This window comes from Nannospalax galili, unplaced genomic scaffold (assembly GCF_000622305.1).
Source record: "Nannospalax galili isolate Female #2095 unplaced genomic scaffold, S.galili_v1.0 scaffold612, whole genome shotgun sequence".
Lineage (NCBI taxonomy): Eukaryota > Metazoa > Chordata > Mammalia > Rodentia > Spalacidae > Nannospalax > Nannospalax galili.
The window spans coordinates 2,382,651-2,404,914 of record NW_008333388.1 but is presented as its reverse complement, the minus strand read 5'-3'; the positions used below and the strand labels follow the sequence as shown (position 1 = coordinate 2,404,914).

The following is a 22,264-nucleotide window of genomic DNA, read 5'->3' as shown; positions in this document are numbered from 1 at the left end:
TTACAGCCACTTGTGAAAGAGATGTACTCTTGCTCTGGAGTGTGTTACTGAGTATGTTAAAGCTGTAATGAAATGCTGCTTCTAATCATGTAGTTATTAAAAAAATTAAAAAAAAAAGTTAAAAGTTACTGGCACATGCTGGGTGTGGTGGCGCACGCCTTTAATCCCAGCACTCAGGAGGCAGAGGCAGGCGGATGTCTTTGAGTTGAGGCCAGCCTGGTCTCCATAGTGAATCCAGGCTGGCTGGGGCTACAGGGAGACCCTGTCTCAAAAAGACCAAAAAAAAAAAAAAAAAAAAAAAAAAAAAAAAAAAAAAAAGGCACTGGCAGAAGTACACATCCAAATTAACCAAAAAGATGAGAAATAGCCATGCTGTGTTAAGCTTAAGACTGTCTCAGGGCTGGCAATAGGGGCATGGTACTGTGAGCCCAACACCAGAGAGCCTGAGGCAAGATCTCATGTTTGAGGCCAGCCTGGGCTACATGGTGAAATCTGTGTAAACAAAACAACACAGCTGGGTAGCATGGCATCAGTGGGGCACCTGTGACCCAGCACGCAGGAGGCTGTAGCTGCATAATGAGTGAAAGGCCAGCCCAGGTTATATAGTGAGATGTTTTAAAAAAACCAAGAGTTGGGACTATATATAGCTCAGTGCAGAATGCTCATTTACATCCGCAAAGCCCTAGGTTCAATCTCCAGCATCTAAAACCAAAATATACAAAAGCGAATGATGTAGGAAAAAGTATTAGTTCCAACAGTTTAGCACAAAACTGGGAAAATTAAAAGAATGTTACACAGAATAAGGAAACAGCACAAAGAACAGTTTATAGCGTCCAGTCACTAACTACCTTGATTTTATCCTGTTTGGGTCCAGCAACATCGCAAGTGGGCGTAAAATGGGTGGCATCAGATCAGAACAGGGAAGACCGACTTAGGTTAGGAGCTCTGTCGTGAATTCTAACAAACACATACTCAGGATTCAGTGCTGACAAGTGGATCACAACAGGTCTTCTTAAACTTTTTCTATCTGATCTCTTTTTGTTGAAGAAATTTTTGTTTGTTCATTTGTTTTTCGTCTTTTTGAGACAGGGTCTCTCTGTAGCCCCAGCTGTCCTACAGTCAATATGTAGACCAGGCTGGCCTTGAACTCACAGAGATCTGCCTGCCTCTGCTGGGATTAAAGGCATGCACCACCATGCCCGGCTGAAGAAATTTTTTAAAGATTTATCTATTTTCTTAATTATGTGTATGCTTATGTCTCTGTGTGTGGGTAAGTGCATATGAGGCAGAGGCATTAGATTCCCCCCTCAAGTTGGAGTTATAGGCAGTTGTGAGCCACCTGATGTGGGTGATGGGAATGGAACCCAGGTCCTCTGCAAAACAGCAGTATGTGTGCTTAACTGTGGAGGCTTCTCTACAGCCTCTTACCTGAGAAACAACCCTGGGTTTACAGGTATATAAAATAATTATATACAGGGGCTAGAGAGGTGGCTCCATGATTAAGAGTGCTTACTGCTTTTACAGAGGAGCCAGGTTCAGTTCCCAGAATCAATATGGGGTTGCTCACAGCCTCCTGTAACTCCAGGTCCAGGGGTTCTGATGTCTTCTTCTGGCCTCCACCGGCACCTGAATACATGCACAAAAACTCATACATGCACATAAACTCATGAAGGCACATACACATAAAAATAGTTTTTAAAAAGCACACAAATCAAATATTTACTAATAATCATAAAGAAATTTATTTTAAAATGATTCTCTGGCATACATATAATCTTACTATCTGTTAAAAATTAAAGTAAATTTACAAACTAATGAGATGGATATGCTTATTTATTCTTACATAAATAAATCTTGGTCAAATATGTGATACCGTAGGAAGCCGAGCATCTTCAAAGTTTTTTCAGAGTTGGCCAACATTTTGGTACTACAATCATCAAGGCCTAGAATGCCTGCTACTGCACAAAATATGTAATATAACATGGCAGAAATATGTTTAGGACCATTTCAGAAATTGATGGATATTCTATTCTCACCAAGTCAGAATTTATGGAAGTCAAGGCAGCAATTTAAACAGTTTAAAAAAATTATGATTTTTTTGGGGGGGGAATGTGTGTGGCAGGGGGTATGTGGGTAACACAGCATTTGTGTCATCAAAGGACAACTGGCAGGAGTCAGTTCTCTTCTTCTACCATGTCCCTGGGATCAAACTCAGGTTGTCAGCTTTGGTGGCAAGCACCTTGACCCACTAAGCCATCCTGTCAGCCCAGAAATAGCAACATTTAAACGCAAACATTCTAACACAATGCAATCCAAAGACATATACTCATTTACCATCTTTATTAATTTACTAACCTGATACTTACATTCTGAGGAATGACAGTAGGAAAATGCTGTCTTTGTTTCCAGTAATTAAACCACTGTATATAGAGCAAACACTCTGCAATTCATGACATTCAATAGTCTTGAGCTGAGCTGAATCAGGTAGTACATGCTGGCATTGTAGAACATGTATGTTCAGAGCCAACTGCAGTGAAGTCATGTGATACAACACAGGCATGTACTACCAGAAACACCTGAGTCATTTTGGTTTTGAATTAAGGTGTGGTCATCGTACATCCAAAAACCTTTTACTTTGCCAGATCTTTTGACTTCCACATTCAATGTTGTAACCTCACATGGGGGACCAGCCTACAGTTTAGGAAGCTGAGGTTAGACATTTGTCACAGGGCTTGAGGCTTTCATTACAGAAATGAAGCTAGTTTTCCTAAGTGTTAAAAAATGACACTGTCCAGGTGAACAGTTTCTAGAAGGTGAAACTGATTTCATCTTCATTAAAAAGGCCAAATTAAAAAAAAACATTGCTAGGCCAGCAAGATGGCTTGGTTGGTAAAGCCCTTGCCATGAAAATCAGATGACCTGAGTTCAAACCCCAAATTCTACAGTGAAAGGAGAGAGCCCACAGCTGGCAGTTATCCTCTGACCTCTATACAACACTAATGCCATGTGTGTGCCCGTCACTCCCACAATAATAAAATGAAAACATTTACTTCTACAATCTGACTTAGCTCTATATATGAGGAACCTGGAAAGACCAATAATCGAGAAGAAAAAAACCAATATATTAGTGAAACAAAAAGGTTAACAATCAAGGAGAGGCACGAAGAGAAAGCACTGCAGGACTACAAGCAGGGAGAGCAAGATTCAGCTCTTCAAAGTTGACGTCTATGAAGTAAATGAAGGGCAAAGTACGGGTTCAAGACTCTTTACTCTCCTCAAAGTAAGTTTATGAGATTGGGACTCACAATCAAATAGAAAACAGGTGACTACGTGTCAACTTTCTGAGAAAGATTAAAGGTCTGCATAAAATATATGTGCATCCAATTTCAGTCAGTTTTTGGGAATAGCTTAAAAAATGTAGTGCTGGGAGAAGGACCAGAGGTAAGGAGGAATTAGATGGGCGAGAATGGAGGTGAGTTTGCTAATTTACTTTAAAAATATTAAAATTGTCGTGCTGGGACTGGAATCCAGGGCCTTGTGCAGCAGACAAGAACTCCATGACTGGGCCGCTCCATGACTGGGCCGCTCCATGACTGGGCCGCTCCATGACTGGGCCGCACGCCAGCTGAGAAGAACTTCCAACTCTGACACTGGCTCCACAGTTATGGAAAGGCTGCAGGTGCAGCCAACTCACACACACTTACTTGGATCCACTGACTGTTTAGGGTGCTTTTATAATCCAAAAGTGAGAATGCTATGCTTGAAAATTAAAATCACAAGTGGTAGGATCAAATTTGAGCCATATAAATTATATCTGATAAACTACTACTACTTTGGGTTTTCTTCTTTTTAAACATTCTAGGAGCTTTCTGCTCTAACCCGAGAATATTTTACTATCCTTAGCTGCTTTAATTCCTATCGCATTTATGAGTCAAATAAATGGCCTCTTGAAAAATGTATTTACCATCAAGCCAGATTAAAAAAGCAGACGTCCTAATCAAAGTGTAATGACAAGACACGCGGACGCTTCTCATTTCATGCATGCCGACTCTCTACAGCAAGGCTGTAAGTACGCACTTCATCTCATGAAAAGAACTCCGCCAAAGGATGTGCGCTCTGTGTGTTCCCCAGCAGACACCCAAATCAGATGATGCTGTTCCCCAAAAATGAGTAGAAATGGTACATTGCTACCAGAAAACATGTCTTAAAATTTTTCAGTAATTACACTTTGACCTCTTGACAAACAGCCTATACAGTGCCAAAGCCTTCGAGTCATTTTGGGCTGAGCCACTGCTAGTTGTACAGCTACGTGCTCAAGGGAACTTGCAAGGTAACAACTGAGGTTCAGGATGCCGAGGGCCAGTACTTTAGATTTCAAAGCATTTTAGATTTTGGAATACTTGCATAGGCGTCACTCACTAGTCAATGATCGCTAATCTGAGAATGTTCTAAAACCTGAAACTTTTTGAGTGTCGTGTCTGCAAATTTCAGACTTGACCTGTAGTGCTAAAGATGAAGGATCATAGAATGTGCCATTACATGATAAGGGGATACTGCCACTGACAAGGGATGAAGATACTGGTTACTGTCTGATGATCAATCGATGAAAACATCACAGTCTATGAACTAAAACGCAGAGATTGATTACTGTTGTTCTAATGATTACAAAGTTTGTATAACTGTAAACAAGGACACAGGGATCTCTTTACAGAAATCTCATAAAATATGAGGGGATGAAATATTAGAAAGGTTAGGATTGTAGACAAACAGTTTTGTAATTAACTATTTTAGAAACATTTTTTGGAGACCATTTAAATTTTTTTTCATTAAGAAAACAGACAAAATCTGTTTTTCTAGTGATTGTTTATTTTTGAAACTATGCAATGTACTTCCACATGGAAATAAATAACTGAAGGCACAACAATCTGTTTGCCTGAAAAAATAATAGGTTGAGTGGAGTATGATACAGTTCTAAAACTTTTACTTTTAAAATTCTCTAGTATGAAATGTATTACATTTTTAATCAGAACATAATAACAAGAGACACAACAAATTCACTTATTCATTAAAAAATATAATGCTTATTATGCTGACTAAACTGCAGAAAACAGGAAAAGCCTCCACACTTGGTGCAGTGCTGTGGAGACCAAGGGGTTCACTTAGTCACTTAAGAATCTTTGCATCAGTACTCAGGCAGGCACTGCTGACAGAGTGAACAAAGCACCTCACCCTTCTGCAGAGGCAGGTGAAACAATCCAGTACCCACACAGACAGGATGGGCACCACAGGTGTAGAGTGCACACAGAAAGTGCATTTAGAGGGCCAGTCTAGGCAGTGTCAAAAGACTTCCCTGGGGAGATACTGAGCTGAGGTCTGGACAGTACTAGGAGAAAGTGAGTCAAGGGGAGCACAGGGAGAGACAGCTACCAGACATTTTTGTGACGGTATTTGGTACATTTAAGTACCTCACATGTTCTCCAGCTCCTCATCCAACTAGTGCCATCTGCACATCCTAGAACTGATCTGAGAAAGACTTCCTACTGATAAGGCTGAGGGGGAAGGTAGGACCCAGAGGAAGTCATGACCCTTCCAGGCTGAAGAAACAATATCTGAGGCAGGACATAAGATTTTTTCAGAAACCCTGAAAGCCAAGAGTAGAGTGAATAAACCTAAACATATCAGGATGGAGTTGGTGTTTATCCTAAGAGCAAGAAAGCAAATTACTGAGGTTAAACAAGCGCTAGACAAGATTAGGTTTGTGTTATTACGGGACGATTCTGGGTAAAATCGAGTCGTGTCTTCTGATAATATAGTAATAATCCTGACCTAATCACGAGTAACATCAAACACACACAAATTCAAATACTTTAGTATAATTAATTATAATGGTAAAAAGACAGGGAAGGTAAGGCAGGATAGGACCAAAGAGGAGAGTGATTTATTCATAAAGCCAAATGTTTACTGAGTAGCCTTTGTATGCCAAGAGCTGTTCTAAGAACTGGGAATCTAGTAGAAATCAAAGTTCCAGTCCTTATAAAACATCTTTAGTGGAAAGAAAGATAATGAATAAATATGTATATATGAGGTAATATAACAATAAGAGGTACAAAGAAAAAGTGGGAACAGGGGACAGGGAGGGAAAGAAGGATACATTCTTTTTAAGCAAATGTGTCCCTGCCGGGACTCAGGTTTGCTTTGCTTAGCGGGGGACCTACTGGCTTCAGGGCAGAGGGTCTGATGGGTGACAGAGTCATAAACTCTGGGACCCGTGTCTTCCCAACAGGCCAATTTATTTTAAAATTCAGATGGTTTTTATACATCCCAAGGAACCAGCAGTCACGTGGGATACAGCAGTCACATACAAAGATTTAGGTACAAAGAAACAGGACATTTAGTCTGCTAGTTGGCGCCAGAAGGATTCTTAAACTTTTACTCAAGGTAATCAATGCCCATCCAGTAATTTATTGGCCACAATGTTTTCTTTCTTAGAGCTAAGAGCATGGTGATCTTTTAGCTTTTAGCTCAGGAGTCAACCTTTAACCTGGCCTAATCTCTTAGCCAGGGATAGCTGAGTTATTTGTTCAGGACAAGGAGATGAGCTAAGGGTTGTTGACCAAGACACTTTCCCACAGAGCAGGGAGCCTGCACTTTTATGACCGGGCAGCTTCCTCCTGCCAGCCTAACAGTGTTCTGCAAGACAGGGATTATCAGAGCCACTGTTTTCAGTGCCCCTCCCTTCAGCAGAGATGCAGCCTGGACCTACAAGTTTTAGGCTCACCTCACCCTAGGACCTGGCATCCTGGTTTCCTACATGTCCCCAAATTTCTTAATTGAGTGACGTGTGTGTGTGTGTGTGTGTGTGTGTGTGTGTGTGTGTAGGCCTGAGGTGTCTTCTTTCATCACTCTCCGTTTTATTTACTGAGGAAGGGCCCCTTGCTGAACTCAGAGCTCACAGACTCCACTAGTCTGACAGGCAGCTTTCCCCAGGCAAGCACTGAGATTATCACTGAGATTATAGGCAGGCAACTATGCTTGCCCAGCTTTTATTGGGTGCTGGGAATGGGAACTCTAGTACTCCAGCTTGCACAGTAAGCACTTTATTCAATAGGCCATCACCCAAACCCCAAGAGACACTAATTTTAAATTTAATTTTTTTATTTTGTTGAGAATTCACACAAGTACTGTGTTTGCATCATTTCCAGCCTCCCTTTCAACTTCATGACCTCTTCTTCTATAATCAGTATTGTTACACATACAAATATATACAAATATTCTATCTATCCACCCACCTACCCATCATCCATCCATCCTCTATCCACTCATCATCCAATCATCCATCCACCCACCCACCTATCCATCCATCTATCCATCCACCCGTCATCTACTTACCCATATACTCATCATCCATCCATCTACCCACCCATCATCTATTCATCTACCCACACACCCACCCATCCAATCCATTCACCCACCCATCCATCATCCATCCATCCACCCATCATCCATCTATCCAACCATCCATCCACCCATCCATTCATCCACCCATTATCCATCCACTCAACTACTCATCATCCATCTACCCACCCATCATCTATTCATCCACCCAGTCATCCATTCATCCATCCATCTACCCATCATCCACTGACCCATCCAATTCGTCATTTACCCACCCACCCGTCCATCCATCCACCCATTTATCCATCATTCACCCACCCATCCATCTATCCATCCATCCATCCATCCATCCATCCATCCATCCATTCACACACACATATACACTTAACTCACTGAGCCTAAACACGTACATGAGAACAACACAGTGTTGTTCTCATGTACGTGTTTAGGATAACGTTGGGACTGGATATGCTATCATGGGGAGAAGACTGACTCTCCCTCTCTCAGGGGACACTGAGTGCCTACAGCTCTTCAAGTAGGGCCTTGTGAAATTTCCCCAGCCACATTAGCAATGTCAACTGGCCTTGTTTCGGGTATGTTTATTCTTGAGATTTCATGGGAACAGAGACACTTTATCAAGAACTGTATGAACTGCCAAATATCCCTGTTATTTCTGGAAGTAAAAGAAAGACAGGAGTGGAAGGATGAGCATTTCACTGTCAAGTGAGTGCTGTGATAACAGAAAAGTTAGCTAACGGGAGTAACAGCGAAGGAAGATAGGAAGCTGGGCTTATCTGCTCAATTCTTGTTCTAGTGGTTAAGGATATTCCTGTGTCCACAGAGTAGGCTGGGCCTCCTTAGAAACCCTATAGTACCTTATACTTTATATTTTAAAGTAATTATCAGAGTACATAGCTGTCTTTTCACGTCAAGTATAGACTCTTCAACTGTGCAACATCTTTCTCTGCCAATGGACTTCACATTCTGTGATGTCAGTATCCATGGTCTAGCACAGGGCAGATTTTTAATAAATACTGTACAAATGAGTAATTTAAAAATTAGTTTTATTTATAGGGGAAAAGACACTATCCGGCCATTTTAACAAGAAATAACCTGCCAGTTATATGAACCCTGTCATCCCTCAGTTTTGGATAATGTTTGTGGAAAGTAAATGTAAAGTGCTGAGTATGGTTATGACTGAATGCCACCAGCTTTGTACAAAATGGAATCATACATCATCTCTGACCTTTTCCATATACAACCTTGTTACATTCTTTATCTCAGAAAAAAAATCAATGGTTGATTGTAACTTTTCTAGATGGTTCATGGGGTTGTTGTGAATTGTCACTGTACTCAGTAATGTCTTCAGGACGGTCTGAGCTGAAGGAGATGGTTTACTCAGCTTGCTATGCTTTTAAGCTCTTCAATTTGTTTTAGAGAGCTTTTCCATCTCATCTCTTAGATGTGGTATCTTTTCTACTGCAAGCATATTTGATTCTAAAAGTTAGTAAAATCTTAGTTAAGTATAAACAGTGCTGACTGTAGGTCTAAGGCAATCGAGCTTACTTAAGACACAGACTTGGGATATATATCATACACATATACCTTTATACATACGGTTCTATAATGTCTAAAATTGACTAATATGAAAAGAATGCACAGAAAAGAGATGCTAGAATCTATGCTGTCTGTCAAGTCCCTGAAAAAGCAGTTAAATGATCCTAAGACTCAATTTTTGAGCTCATCAGTTAGTCATTTATCATCTCTTATATAAATCAGGAAGACAAATGAAATATACATGATCTTGGTTGCACTGAGCAGTTGCAGGAACATTTTATAGAGGCCCAGAAGTTAGAATAAAGCAGTCAATCAATAAATCAATAAGAGTACTTTCCACCCTTTTTTTTATTTACTTGTTTATTTATTTTATTTTGTTTTATTTTATTTTTTGGTCTTTTTAAGGCAAGGTTTCCCTGCATTTTTTTTTTTTTTGAAACAGGATCCCCTGTAGCCCCAGGTGACCTGGAACTATGTAGACCAGGCTGGCTGTGAACTCACAGAGATCTGCATGCCTCTGCCTCCCCAGTGCTGGGATTAAAGGTGTGTGCCATCATGCCTGGCTGATAGCATTTTTAAGGAGACAAAGAAAATTTATTAGAAACACACAAGGTACCAACCAATGATCTTCATACTAATGGTATCATTTTTCAAGTAACTAAAGCTCATTTTACCTGAGGATGCATCAGCACATACCTTTGAACAAGTGGCAAAGGAAGGAAATTGAGGGTGGAAGTCATGTCCAGGCCACAGTCCAACATAATAGTGGTCGATTTGAATTTGAGCACATTGCATGGTAAGGTTGGATGCCCTGACAGGCAATACTGAAAAAGAAATGAAGAAAAAAAGAAGTAAATCAGTTACAGAAATGGCCTATGAAGTAAACTAAGCAACCCAGTCTCTGCTCTCTAGAACAGTAAGTCCAGATAACACTCTGCATGATACCCATTCTGTTCCTACTTGACTGAAACTACTGGAAAGTACTCACGTCTCAGATTGCATCCAACTTCCAACAGGGTGTCGTTATATCTTAGGCAAGCACAGCTTGGATGGACCACACTTGTTCAAAACAGAGGATTTCAGGGATGCGGCTGTGTACTCAACTTCCTATGAATGTTCAAATTTCCACTACCCCATTGGCCAGTGAGTCAGCCTGAAGCTGTGAGGAGCTGATAAAATATTATGCTGGGTTTTCGAATTGTGTTTGAGGTTTGGGTTTCTCTTTCTACAAATAAAACCTTTTTAAAAGAGTAAATTGCTGTAAACTGTACATCAGTCAGGAAATTAATATCTAGAATATATAAAGAACTACAAAAATTAAGAGCCAGGTGTGGTGGCACACACATTTACTCCCAACACTCGGGAGGCAGAGGCAGGCAGATCTCTGTGAGATGGAGGCCAGCCTGATCTTCATAGTGAGTTCTAGGCCAGCTGGGGCTACAGGAAGACCCTGTCTCAAAAAGACAAACAAAAAAACAAAAACAACAACAAAAAACCCTGAAAAAACTAGACATCAAAATATTAACTGATAATTGGGCTAATGAGCTGAATAGACAGGTCTCAAAAGAAAAAAATACAAATGACCAACACATATTTGAAGAAGTATTCAGTATCTGGGGCTGGAGCGATGGCTCAGCGGTTAAGAGCTCTGACTGCTCTCGCAGAGGAGCCGAGTTCGATTCCCAGCACCCACATGGCAGCTACGAACTGTCCTTAACTCCAGTTCCAGAGGAATCCAAAGCCCCCTTCTGACCTCCATGGCATTGCACGACATGGGTACGCTCACATACACACAGGCGATATACTCATACACATAAAATAATAAACAAAATATTTTTTAAAAAGTATTCAGTATCTTCAGTTATCAGGGAAACACAAATTAAAGCTCCTTTTAGATTCCATCTCACTCCAGTCAGAATGGCTATCATTAAAACATGCTGAGGCAATCTCAATCAAAATCTCCATGATATTTTTCACAGAAACAGGAAAAACCATCCTAAAACTCATATGGAATCACAAAAGACCCTGGATAGCCAAAGCAATCCTAAGCACAAAGATCAATGCAGGGGAGGTGGGGATTTACCATACCAGATCTCAAACTATATTAGAAAACTATAGTTATAAAAACAGCATGGTATTGGCACAAAAACAGATATGTAGAGGAATGGACAAAACAGAACTCCTAAACATGAGTGCATGCAATTTCAGCCACCTGATATTTGACAAAGGTACCAAGAACATACACTGAAGGAAAGACAGAATCTTCAACAAATGGTGCTGGGAAAACTGGATCTCCACATGTAGAAGAATGAAATTAGATCCTTATCTATCATCCTGCACATAAGGCAGCTCCAAAGGGACTAGAGACCTCAGTGTGAACCCAAAACATTGAAACTGCTAGAAGGAAACATAGGCAGTATAGGTGCAGGGAAGTATTTTTTTTAACTTGGGACACCAGTTGCTCAGGAATTAAGGTCAACAACTGACAAGTGGGACTAAACTAAAAAGCTGTACAGTAAAGGGATCAACCAATTGAGTGAAGATGAAGCCCACAAGTGGGAGAAAATCTTGACCAGGTACACATATGACAGAGGATTAATATTCAGAATATACAAAGAACTCAAAAAACAATCAAGAAAACAAATGAGCTACTGATCTTTGAACGGTGAGTTCTCAAAAGAAGTGGTTACAGCACTTCTTTGTATATACCCAAAGTGCTCACCCTTCTTCAGAGATACTTGGCAGCCATGTTTGTTGCTGTCTTTTTCACAACAGTCAAGAACAGAAACAGTCTCTCAACTGATGGATAATGAAAATGTGTACACTTACAGAATGGAGTTCTAGTCAGCAGTAAATAAAAACTAAATCATGAAATCTGCAGGTAAATGGATGGATCTAGAAACTGTTACACTAGTGAAGTAACACAGACTCAGAAAAACAAGTGATGTATGTTCTTCCTCAATTATGGATCTTAGCTCCAAATCCTTAAATGTGAGCATACATCCTGGTTAGCCAGGAAAATTAAAAGGAACTATGGGGATAAAGGGAAAGAAGGAACTTGGGGGGGGGGCGCAGGTAGTAGAAGAAAGGGGATATCAAAGGGGAAAATGGGAGCGCTTTAATTGGGGAGAAAGAAGGGAGGTTATACAGGGGGAGAGAGAGGTGAGATAAATAGTGCTTAGGTGGTGTGAAAAGTCAGAAGAAAATGTATTAGTTCAAAACCTTACTGAAAATACACATATATGTATATGTATATGAATATGAATATATATGTGCATGCCTATAGCTGAAGGCTATATAACAAGAAACTCAGTGCCAGACTGGAGAAACCTCCCTTCAAGTTGTTGGTTAGGGTAGTCCAAGACACTCCCAAAATATCACAGGCTATTGCCACATCCCTTGATTGCCTCTCAGAACTTGCAGGTAAGACCCTACTGCTGATGACAGGCCAGACTTTGGACAGAGGACCTGGAGCAATGGAGCTAACAGTGACCTGGAAGCTCCTCCGTGAAGACCAGCTCTCATGGTATCAGAGGACACTGTACAAGCTGCTAAGGGAAGAAAATCTATCAGTGGTCCAACGCAGCTGTAAAGCCCAATAACCACTACAATGACCAGTGTAGCAAATTGTCTCTATTGGTGCAGTAGTGGCACTTTTATCTTAGGGGTAATCAACAGCTGTCTAACTGAATTTAAGCCTTGTTCAATGGGAGTGTGTGATTCTGTCAATATAGCCAAATAAATATCGCTAGAAAGGACTTAGATCCTAGAGAAAAATCTATGTTTGTCACATTCCTAGATAAATGCAATTTATTACTGTATGCTAAATATGTATCCTTATATTCAGAAACAAGTATACCTCTTACCACTCATCAAAGAAGTTTCTTTTTGCAACAGATGGAGAATATTACAGAGTTCCATAACTGGTCAAACACAGAAAGTAAGTGTCTGTGAGATGTTCAGTCCTAAGTGACACATCTACAATGTAACGGCTACACCTAAGGCTCAGGGAACATAGTGGAACACGGGGCAGAGAGAACAGTAATGCATTTCTCAACTCTCACCAGGAAAGCATCATCATGTAACAGAATGTGATTAACACAGAAAGCCATAACTGGCCAAAATGTAGAGACTAAGAGACTGCAGACTGTGTGTCGGTGGACAGGACTCCTATATAGAACCTCTGCCACCCAGAGCCTCAGGGCCCATTGGGAAAGAGGAGGTGGGAAGACTGTATGAGCCAGGGGTGGTGGGTGATCACAAGGAAACAGTTTTCTAGGCTTCTGGGAACTTGCTCATATGAACTTACAGCAGTGGTGACAGCATGCAAAGACCAATGCTAACAAGCCAGACAAAAACCCAGCATAGAAGTAGGGAAATGGATAAGAATCCCCAATGTTGGCTGAGGAACTACTGGCAACTGATCGCTGTTGGGTGAGGGAAAGTTGGTCTTCTTTAAGGGAGTAATCTGGCTCCAGAAATGGGACTCACACTGAAGGACATTTGGGAACACAAACTTGATTCGATAGTCTTGAACATACATGACAAAATGCATGAAATCCAGTGTGTGCATGGGCCTATGGGAGGGCAGATTGGGGGTGGGGAGTCCTAAATAAGATCAAGCTGTATTGTATGAAATGCACAAAAGTTCAACTAAAAAAAAATTTTTTTTTAATTTGGAATGGAGCCAGGCATGGTGGCACATGCCTTTAATCCCAGCACTCGGGAGGCAGAGGCAGGTGGATCTCTGTGAGTTCAAGGCCAGCCATAGTGAGTTCCAGGTCAGCTGGGGGCTACAGGGAGACCCTGTCTCAAAAAGACCAAAAAAAAGAAGCCATAAAAGAGGACATGATTATAAATGTTAAAAAGTACCAGAAAAGGCTTATGGTTAGCATTCTTAGCAGAGGATATGTGTGTTCTTCACATACATACACAAAACAGAAGGGTGAGATGCCTACTCCTAGCCAGTCAGGAGCCTCTAGCCTACAGCAGCAGAGCTCAGAAATCAAAAGATACAATGTCCAAGGGTGCATCAAATGAACTTTGAAGCAAGACAATACCCTGACCTGAAACTTTCTCCAGACCTCCTTAATGTAACTGAAAAAATCCACAGACCATACTGAAAATTTTGTGTCATTCTGTGTCTGTGATGTATGTGTGCAAAGGGCCACCTCGGGTGCCTTTCTCTGTGGCATCTGACTTTATTTTTTGAGACAGGGTCTCTCATTGAACCTGCAGTTCATTGGTTTGGCTAGGCAAGCTCCAGGGATCTGCCATCTTTGCCTCCTCAGCACTGGGATTACAGATGGATGCCAGCGTGCCCAGCTCTTTATGTGGGTGCCAGGGCTGTAAACTCAGGTCCTCAAGCACTTTATGGACTGAGCCATTTCCCCAGTGCCCTCTATCATCTTCAATAATTCTATTTTTGTGTTAAGGAAGAATAAAAAAAGAAATGGAGGAAGAAGCAAAGGCCTTTTCCCTGATTGATTAAAGTCATTCTGGAGAAGCTTCCATTGAACCACAAGCCCAGATGAGGCAATCCATGTTCTTAGTCCCTTGTTTCTGAATTAATCACAAGGACGGGACAAGTCTAAGCAATGCTGCATTAAAGGCATCTCCCCCCTGGGGTAAGTCTTTCAATTATCTGTTGCTCTGTTATGCAAAGGAATTTAAATTGTTTGCATGAACTATAAATGTTAAAGCCAAAGTCAATAAAGTGTGAGTGTTCTATAAGCTTCCTCTGAGGTAGGCAGGAAGAACCTGGGAGGGGAGACAGCCAAGGCTTTCTATCACTATGGCTAAGACTTTCTATTACTCTGGCTTACTTTCCAGCAAGCAACCCTCAAACTACCTGTCACTGCTTAGTGGCAAACGGATCCGAGGAACAGCTTGGGTCTTGTAACTATTAGGTTAATGGGTAGACTTATGAATCATTACTAATTAGCTACCCTTTCCTGGCTAACAAAAGCTAAAAGGTAAACTAAACAATAAATGTGGTTAACTATCTCCTTCCTGTCATCTATCTCAAGCAGACTTCATTTGAAACTTCAGACTTAATTCTTTCTTTCTCAGTTGGCCCAAGAAGGTGGAGCATTGGTTCTGTGGCTAAGGCTCTCACCATCCTGGGCAGAAGCATTTCCATGTCCACTTCAACTAAAGCTGTAACAAGCCCGAGACTTGAGGCAGCCAGTTTCCCATTCTCGACCCAGCCAGTCTGCTTTGCTCAGGAGGTGGACTTTATTTCCTTACTTTGCTCGGGAGGTGGACTTTATTTCCTTACTTTCATTTCAATAAAAGCTTACTTAACATTTCCTTTCAATCTGCTTCATTCTTTGGGAGGATGTTCTAGGAGAGGTAACCTAACCTTAGGCTACTACCTCACCCAAGAATCTACGAGATTTGCCAGGTCTCTGCTAAAACTACTTTTTTGTACTAAGTTTACATATGATCATATTTTACTAAAACAAAACTTACAACTCGTGGTCTGAGAAAGCTAAAAGGTAGCCAGAATTAAAAAAAAAAAAAAAAAAGAAAAAAAAAGAATAAGAACCAGGGGCTGCTACTTTCTAGAAAGTGAATAAACACATAGTTTGTAGGCATTCAGTTGTGATGGACAGTGACTGACGGAGCTCAAGAGGAGGCCATTAACAGTGTGCACTGCAGAGGCCATTAACAGTGTGCACTGCAGAGGCCATTAACAGTGTGCACTGCAGAGGCCATTAACAGTGTGCACTGCAGAGGCCATTAACAGTATGCACTGCAGAGGCCATTAACAGTGTGCACTGCAGAGGCCATTAACAGTATGCACTGCAGAGGCCATTAACAGTGTGCACTGCAGAGGCCATTAACAGTATGCACTGCAGAGGCCATTAACAGTGTGCACTGCAGAGGCCATTAACAGTGTGCACTGCAGAGGCCATTAACAGTGTGCACTGCAGAGGCCATTAACAGTGTGCACTGCAGAGGCCATTAACAGTATGCACTGCAGAGGCCATTAACAGTGTGCACTGCAGAGGCCATTAACAGTGTGCACTGCTCTAGCAGAGACTTGAGTTCAGTTCCCAGCACCCCAAGTCATGTGGCTCACAACCAAACGCCTGTAACTCCAGCTCCAGGAGAATCCAACAGGTCTGGCCTCCTCAGACACTCACACTCACATGCATACACACACACACACAAAATAAAAAAAATAATAAAATTTTACCTAACTTCCTTCTTTGATAGGTTCAAAACTATCGAAAAACTTTCCCTACTAACTAGGTCAGGATACCCCTCCTCACTTCCTGGTTTTCTGCCATGAACCTACTCTTTGGCCCTATCTAAGACGTGTCTGTTATAGACAGGGAAGACAAGGTGCCGTGCTAGAATCGGTCCAGACCCAGTGACTATCCCAGTGAGAGCTTCCTTGTATGTGTTCTTTCGAGAGCAAGTTTGAAGGAGATCTTCAGAAAGATGTAGACGGGAATAAGCAGTACGTAAGCATCACAGTTTAATCTTTTAGCTTTTTTGCTATCCGAACACTTAGCAACGAGCATTTGATTTTTATAATCAGAAAAGAATGATTAAAATGTAAATGAAAATTTATCTAGTCAAATAGAACCCTAGAATTGTTTTGTCTCCAACTGTAACTCTAAATTATGCCAAAAGATAGATAGCCATACATAAAAGCTGCTGCTCAAAGGGTTTTAGCCAAAGGAATTTTCATTTATTACAGACATCAAAGGCCAAAGGCATGGAATACTTTACATGGGCTACAAGTGAATGGAAGGCAACTATGTGCTCTATACCAGCAATGCAGGCTGCAAGTGAATGGAAAAACATCTTCAGAGTACCCACAAAGGGCCTCAGACCTGACCCCACTGGCCTATTTGTAAGGATGAGGAAACTGTACATTACAGCTTGAACAGCTTGTCGGAGAAGAGCCAACAAGGCACAGTGAGGTTCCCCTGCCTCTCAGGATCTTAGACCTGCTTCCCAGAATGCACTGTTCACCATGGGTCACCTACATGTATGTCGCCTACATGTGGACATACAGTGACATCCAGAGGTTCATCCAACCAGTAAAGGAGGCACACCTTAGATCATACAGAGATCGGTTGCCCCCGGTAATATTCTACAAAGCCTCTACTGTGCTGTCCATCGAGCATCTAACATGTAGTAAGGTTCTAAGACCAACCTACAAACCAGAAGTCAGTAGGGTCTTTAATTTCACAATTAGAAATATGCCTGTTATGAAATCTTAAAAGGCAGAGGAAAGAAGAGTATTAGAATCATATTTGTCTAATTATTGCTATCTTTACTTTCATTTTTTGATAATGGATGTAATTTTGTGTACTGGTGCTGCTTTTAAAGCTCAGGGTGACTGTGCTTTTCCTGTCTACGCCATAGTACATTTCATGTTCACTGGCTAAGTGTATCTCATCACTTGTCCAACCAATCATTCCCTTACAGTCGAACAGTAGGGCTGCCTCAGGTACTCTTATTACGAATATGGCTGTGCTGAGCACTCTGTTGGAGGCTTTTTCCATACAGGACTATTTCTTTAGAGGATTCTCAGAAGGAGCATTAACTAGGTCAAGAAATATGAGTACTGTATAGCTCTTAAAATCTGCTGCCAGGGCTGCAGATGGCTCAGAAGCTAAGAACGTTGACTGTTCTTGCAGAAGACTTGGGTTCGAATCAAGCCCGCCTCCAGTAATGTGCTTCCTCCAGTAAGGCCACACCTCTGAGACATTCCATGCCCTCCCCAAACAGTACCACCAACTGACGAAATGTTCAAATACTTGAGCCTTTGGGGGACACATCATTCAAACTACCACACTGGCAGAAAATTTGGAGAGATAAGATAATGTCCTGCCATAGTTCTTAATACTCAGTCATTACTTCCTTGAAGTGTGTGTGTGGGGGGGGTTGTTGTGTGTAGGTGCATGTGGGGCCCCAAGGTTCATATTGGGTAGCTTTCTTTTTAGGACAGGGTCTCTCACTGATCCTGAAGTCCACTGATTCAATTAGGTTGACCGGCCAATGAGTTTTAAAGGTCTGCGTATCTTTACCTTCTCCCACCTGAGGCTGGGGTTCCAGGCACACATGTCCATGCCTGGATTTTTATATGGGTTCTGGAGATACAAATTCAGGTCTCCACGTTGCACAGCAAGTATTTTACCTACGGAGCCACCTCCCCAGCCTGAAGAGTTTTAAATAATGAAGTCATTTCTTTAAAAGAGCTGTTCAGTTTTCCTTTTCTTCTTGATTCTTTTTAAAGTGCGTTTTAAAGACATTTATCCACAGAACCTATATCATCCACTATATTAACTTAATATTATTCACAACAGTCCCTTATTGTCATTTTAATGTCTGTGGGATCTCTTTTCATTCTTTTAAAAAAAATTACAACTTGGGGGCTGCAGAGATAGCTCAGCAGTCAAGAACACTGGTTGCTCTTGCAGAAGACCTGGGTTCAAATCCCAGCACCCACATGGCAACTAACAACTGTCTGTAACTCCAGTCCCGGGGGATCTGACAGGCTCTTCTGTCTTCTGCGGGCACTGCACAACATGGGTGCACTTACCTATATCAGGCAATACATGAATACACATAAAATAAAAATAACAAAATAAAATAATAAAAAGAAATCTGCTGCCAAAATGCTTTCCATAAATGCTACACCTATTTACAACATCGTTGGCAATACATCAGATCTGTTCTATGGCTCAGGCATTATGACCATTGCCATCTAGATTGTAGAGTCTCACCAAGACGCAGCTGGAGACACAGTAGCAGCTAGCTAAACATAATTATATGGACCCAGGCAAGAAAAGTCAACAAGTCAACAATTCAATAAATAGCTTTAGTTTTAAAGTTATTTGAGCAAATTATATAAAGCTGGGAATTTATGTGGTAAGACTGCCAGGTCTTAAATTCTGGTCAGTCTCGTTATTAATGCGTGATTTTGCAGAGACTTAGTTCCCTTGTGTGTGACAGCTGTAAGGACCAAAGGAATGGACTGGGTACCTGGCACAGTCATTCTTGGGTCCCTAGTTACAGTATCATTAAGGGGAAAATTGCCCATAGTGGCATTCATTTCATAGATGCACCAGAATTTGCTTCGGCATTCAAAGTGAAATGCATTTGGGTTGGACCTAAGCATGTTGCAAAGGAGAAAAGTATGTAATTTTTGATGATTATGATACATAAGACTGTTGTAGACATTTACATCCAGGTCTTTGAAGGAGCATATAACCTCACACAGTATCTCTTAGGTACTTAAAAATTATTTACTGATAAGGTAAATATGTGTTTAACTTTGCAAGAAACTATCAAATTGTCTTCCAAAGTGAAAATTTATTTTTGGCTTTAAAAAAATCAGTTTTTATTGGTCCATGCATCATAGCACCTAGTATCTCATATGACCTAGGCATAAAACTCTAACTCTGTCTCTAAGATGGTACTGGCCTGAACAGAAGCCAAGAATCTCTGGGTCTTATATTTCTGAGTTGATAATGAGGAGATTTAACTTAACCATTTCTAAGCTTGATTCCCTCTTTCCTTCCTTCCATCCTTCCATCCATCCTATACATTTGTGTATCTCTTAAGACTACAAACAGACTTTTTAGTTTATGCTTTTAAAACATAAAAACAGAGGTCTTTCAAGACTGTTGGGAAGGGGCCGGCGAGATGGCTCACTGGTTACGAACATTGACTGTTCTTGCAGAGGACCCAGGTTCAAATCCCAGCACCCATATGGCAGCTAACAACTGTCCGTTACTCCAGTTCCAGGGGATCTGACAGTCTCTTCTATCTTCTGTGGGCATTGCAGAACACAGGTGCACTTACCTACATGCAGGCAATACACACATATACATAAAATAAAAATAATAAAACATTTTTTAAAAAAGACTGTTGGGAAAACACAAACAACTGCCAGCCACTCTCTTCTGAGAACTTCAGTCATAACTTTGTGGGGTCTGCATCTGAAGTCCCATTGAAGCCGTGCTACAACCCTTCAGTTTTCCCTCACACCACAGTTATTTTGATTTTTAGCTCTGCATAGTACATTTTATGCCTTTTCTTTTTTTTTTTTTTGGTCAATATTTTAGTGTTATCAAATCTGCTATTAACCAATGTATTAAACTGATAAACTGTCCTCCCTTGGAATTGTGGGCATATACCACCAAGCCAGGCTTAAAATTTTCTTTTTCAACGACTATTGTTCATTTCTAGACTTCTTTTTTCTTTTTAATTTTTTTATTTTTCTAAAGATTATTTTATTTTATTTTTTTAGAAGAAGCATTTCATTATAGCTTTAACATACTCAACAAGTTTCCAGAGTGATACATCACTTTCAAAAGTGGCTATCAAATTTCTAGGTTCACTGTTGAATTAATACAGTTATACAATATTAAACCCTGTAAGACATAAAACTGAATGAGTTTTAATCCTTAAAAGAGATCTCCAGTTCATTTTAAAATGTACTGCTTCTTATGGAAAGACTCATTGTTTTTGCTAATAACACTGAGATGTTGGCGCATGCGTCAATAATCTGTATGTATCTGATTATTACTACTCATAGTTGGTTGCACTCATATCTTTGGCACCTGTGTGTGTCTATAAAGGCATTGGGTAGATTTCAATGGTAATGTTTATCACCTCTACTAATTAACACGACATGAATTTTTATGCCTCCTCTTCAAATATAACTCATTTTTTAAAATTCCTTGATTTTTTTTGGTATGTGTGTATATCACATAGAACATCCCAAACCATCTTATACATCTATATGCCCACTTCCCAGATGGCACCCTCCCATAGCCACACCCCGTCCCCCCCACTGGAGCCCCTATACACTGTCATCCCTTCTACTGTCCGCTGTGTTGTCGGCACCCCGAGCCATTCCCCACTACTTGTCCATCTGGTGAATCTAGTCAGCCTATCTAGAGGTCTTTGTTTTAGGAAGGTCAGCTGTTCCTCACCTAGCAGCAATCAGTTGTCAACACTCCTTTAGATAAGATTGGGGTCTGCTGTTCATTTTCCCTGCTGGGTTACTATCTAGGAGATCCTTGGGCCACCCTGGCCAACAACTCAAAAGAAGGTATGTCCTATCTGGCACTGTTGCTTGTTATGTAGCCTTTAGCTATACATATGGACTCTTATTATATTGGCCCCTTTAATCTTTGGCTTTACTTTCCTTTTGGGTGTTTAAGGCCATACAGTTGGCCCGGATAAACTAACTTATTTTTACTCCTAAGGCTGTTTGAAGATCTGTTCCTCAAGGTTCCAACTGGCTTGGGAGGAGCCCCTGGCTCCTTTCTTTTACCAGTTCCGCCTATGTGAAGATAAGTAAAAGGTCCTACTCGACCATGTCTGGCTTCACTTGGAAGCATGGAGGAAATGTTTCCTCTGTGTTGACCATCCTCTTTGTAGACTGGACACTGTTCAAGTCCATCTGCTGGGGTCTCCTCGGCCTCTTTGATCAAGAAGACAGGTGACCCACCACAATTACAGGACATTTTGAGAGATGCTCATAGTCCCTTGGAACTAGTCGACCTAGGAGGTCAAGGAACAAAAACTGTCCTTCATGTCCCTCTGACCAAATTAGTATAGGCCTCAAAGTATGTCTGTTAAACATCCAAGCAGCTTAGTTCCACCAGTCTGGTACTTTTAATTACTGTGTGCCATAAAGATAAATCTTGGGCAAAGACCAATTGTTCTCAGATAAACCTTGCCTAGAGATATATTTCTTGATCTGGTATATATAATTTGTCAGTAGGTTGTAAGAGTAAGATAGCTCCCTCTGGTTTTCAAAACTAGTTAGGCATTATTTATGTCTTGCATTGTCTCACCCCTCCATCATGGTTTTCCCAATTAAGGTGCCCCCATTTCCCCCCTTTCTCCCTTAATAATACCTTTCTCCTATGGTCCTACCTCTCTTAAGTTCCTTCTTTCCCTTTATCCCCTAGGTTCCTTGTATACCCTTCCCTCCCCACTCCCTTAAACTAACCCAATTTTTATCCATATCTCCCTTATTAAGGCCTGTTTCCTCCTGTTTTTCTCTTTCAAGTTCTTTTGTTCCTTTACCTTCCTGGTTCCTTTCCATTACCCTGGTTCCTGTAGTTATGTCTAGATATATACTCACTTATCAGGATTTGGTTCTAGGATCCACATATGAGGAAGAACATACGTCAACTTTTGTTCTGAGTCTGTGTTACATCCCTTAGTATAACAGTTTCTAGTGCCATCCATTTACCTGAAAATTTCATGATTTCATCTTTCTTTACTGCTGAGTAAAACTCCATCATATAAATGAACCACATTT

The 22,264-nt window shown here is 40.9% G+C and overlaps 1 protein-coding gene across 3 annotated transcripts in view; it reads right to left on the bottom strand.

Moving 5' to 3' along the window:
• Positions 1–22,264, bottom strand: part of Ints9 (integrator complex subunit 9) — a 120,747-nt gene that overhangs the window by 74,353 nt on the left and 24,130 nt on the right. For all 3 annotated transcript variants that reach the window (XM_029561113.1, XM_029561115.1, XM_029561114.1), the window contains exon 3: positions 9,649–9,776. In XM_029561113.1, the coding sequence (XP_029416973.1) occupies positions 9,649–9,776 (128 nt within the window). The remainder of the gene's footprint in view (positions 1–9,648; positions 9,777–22,264) is intronic.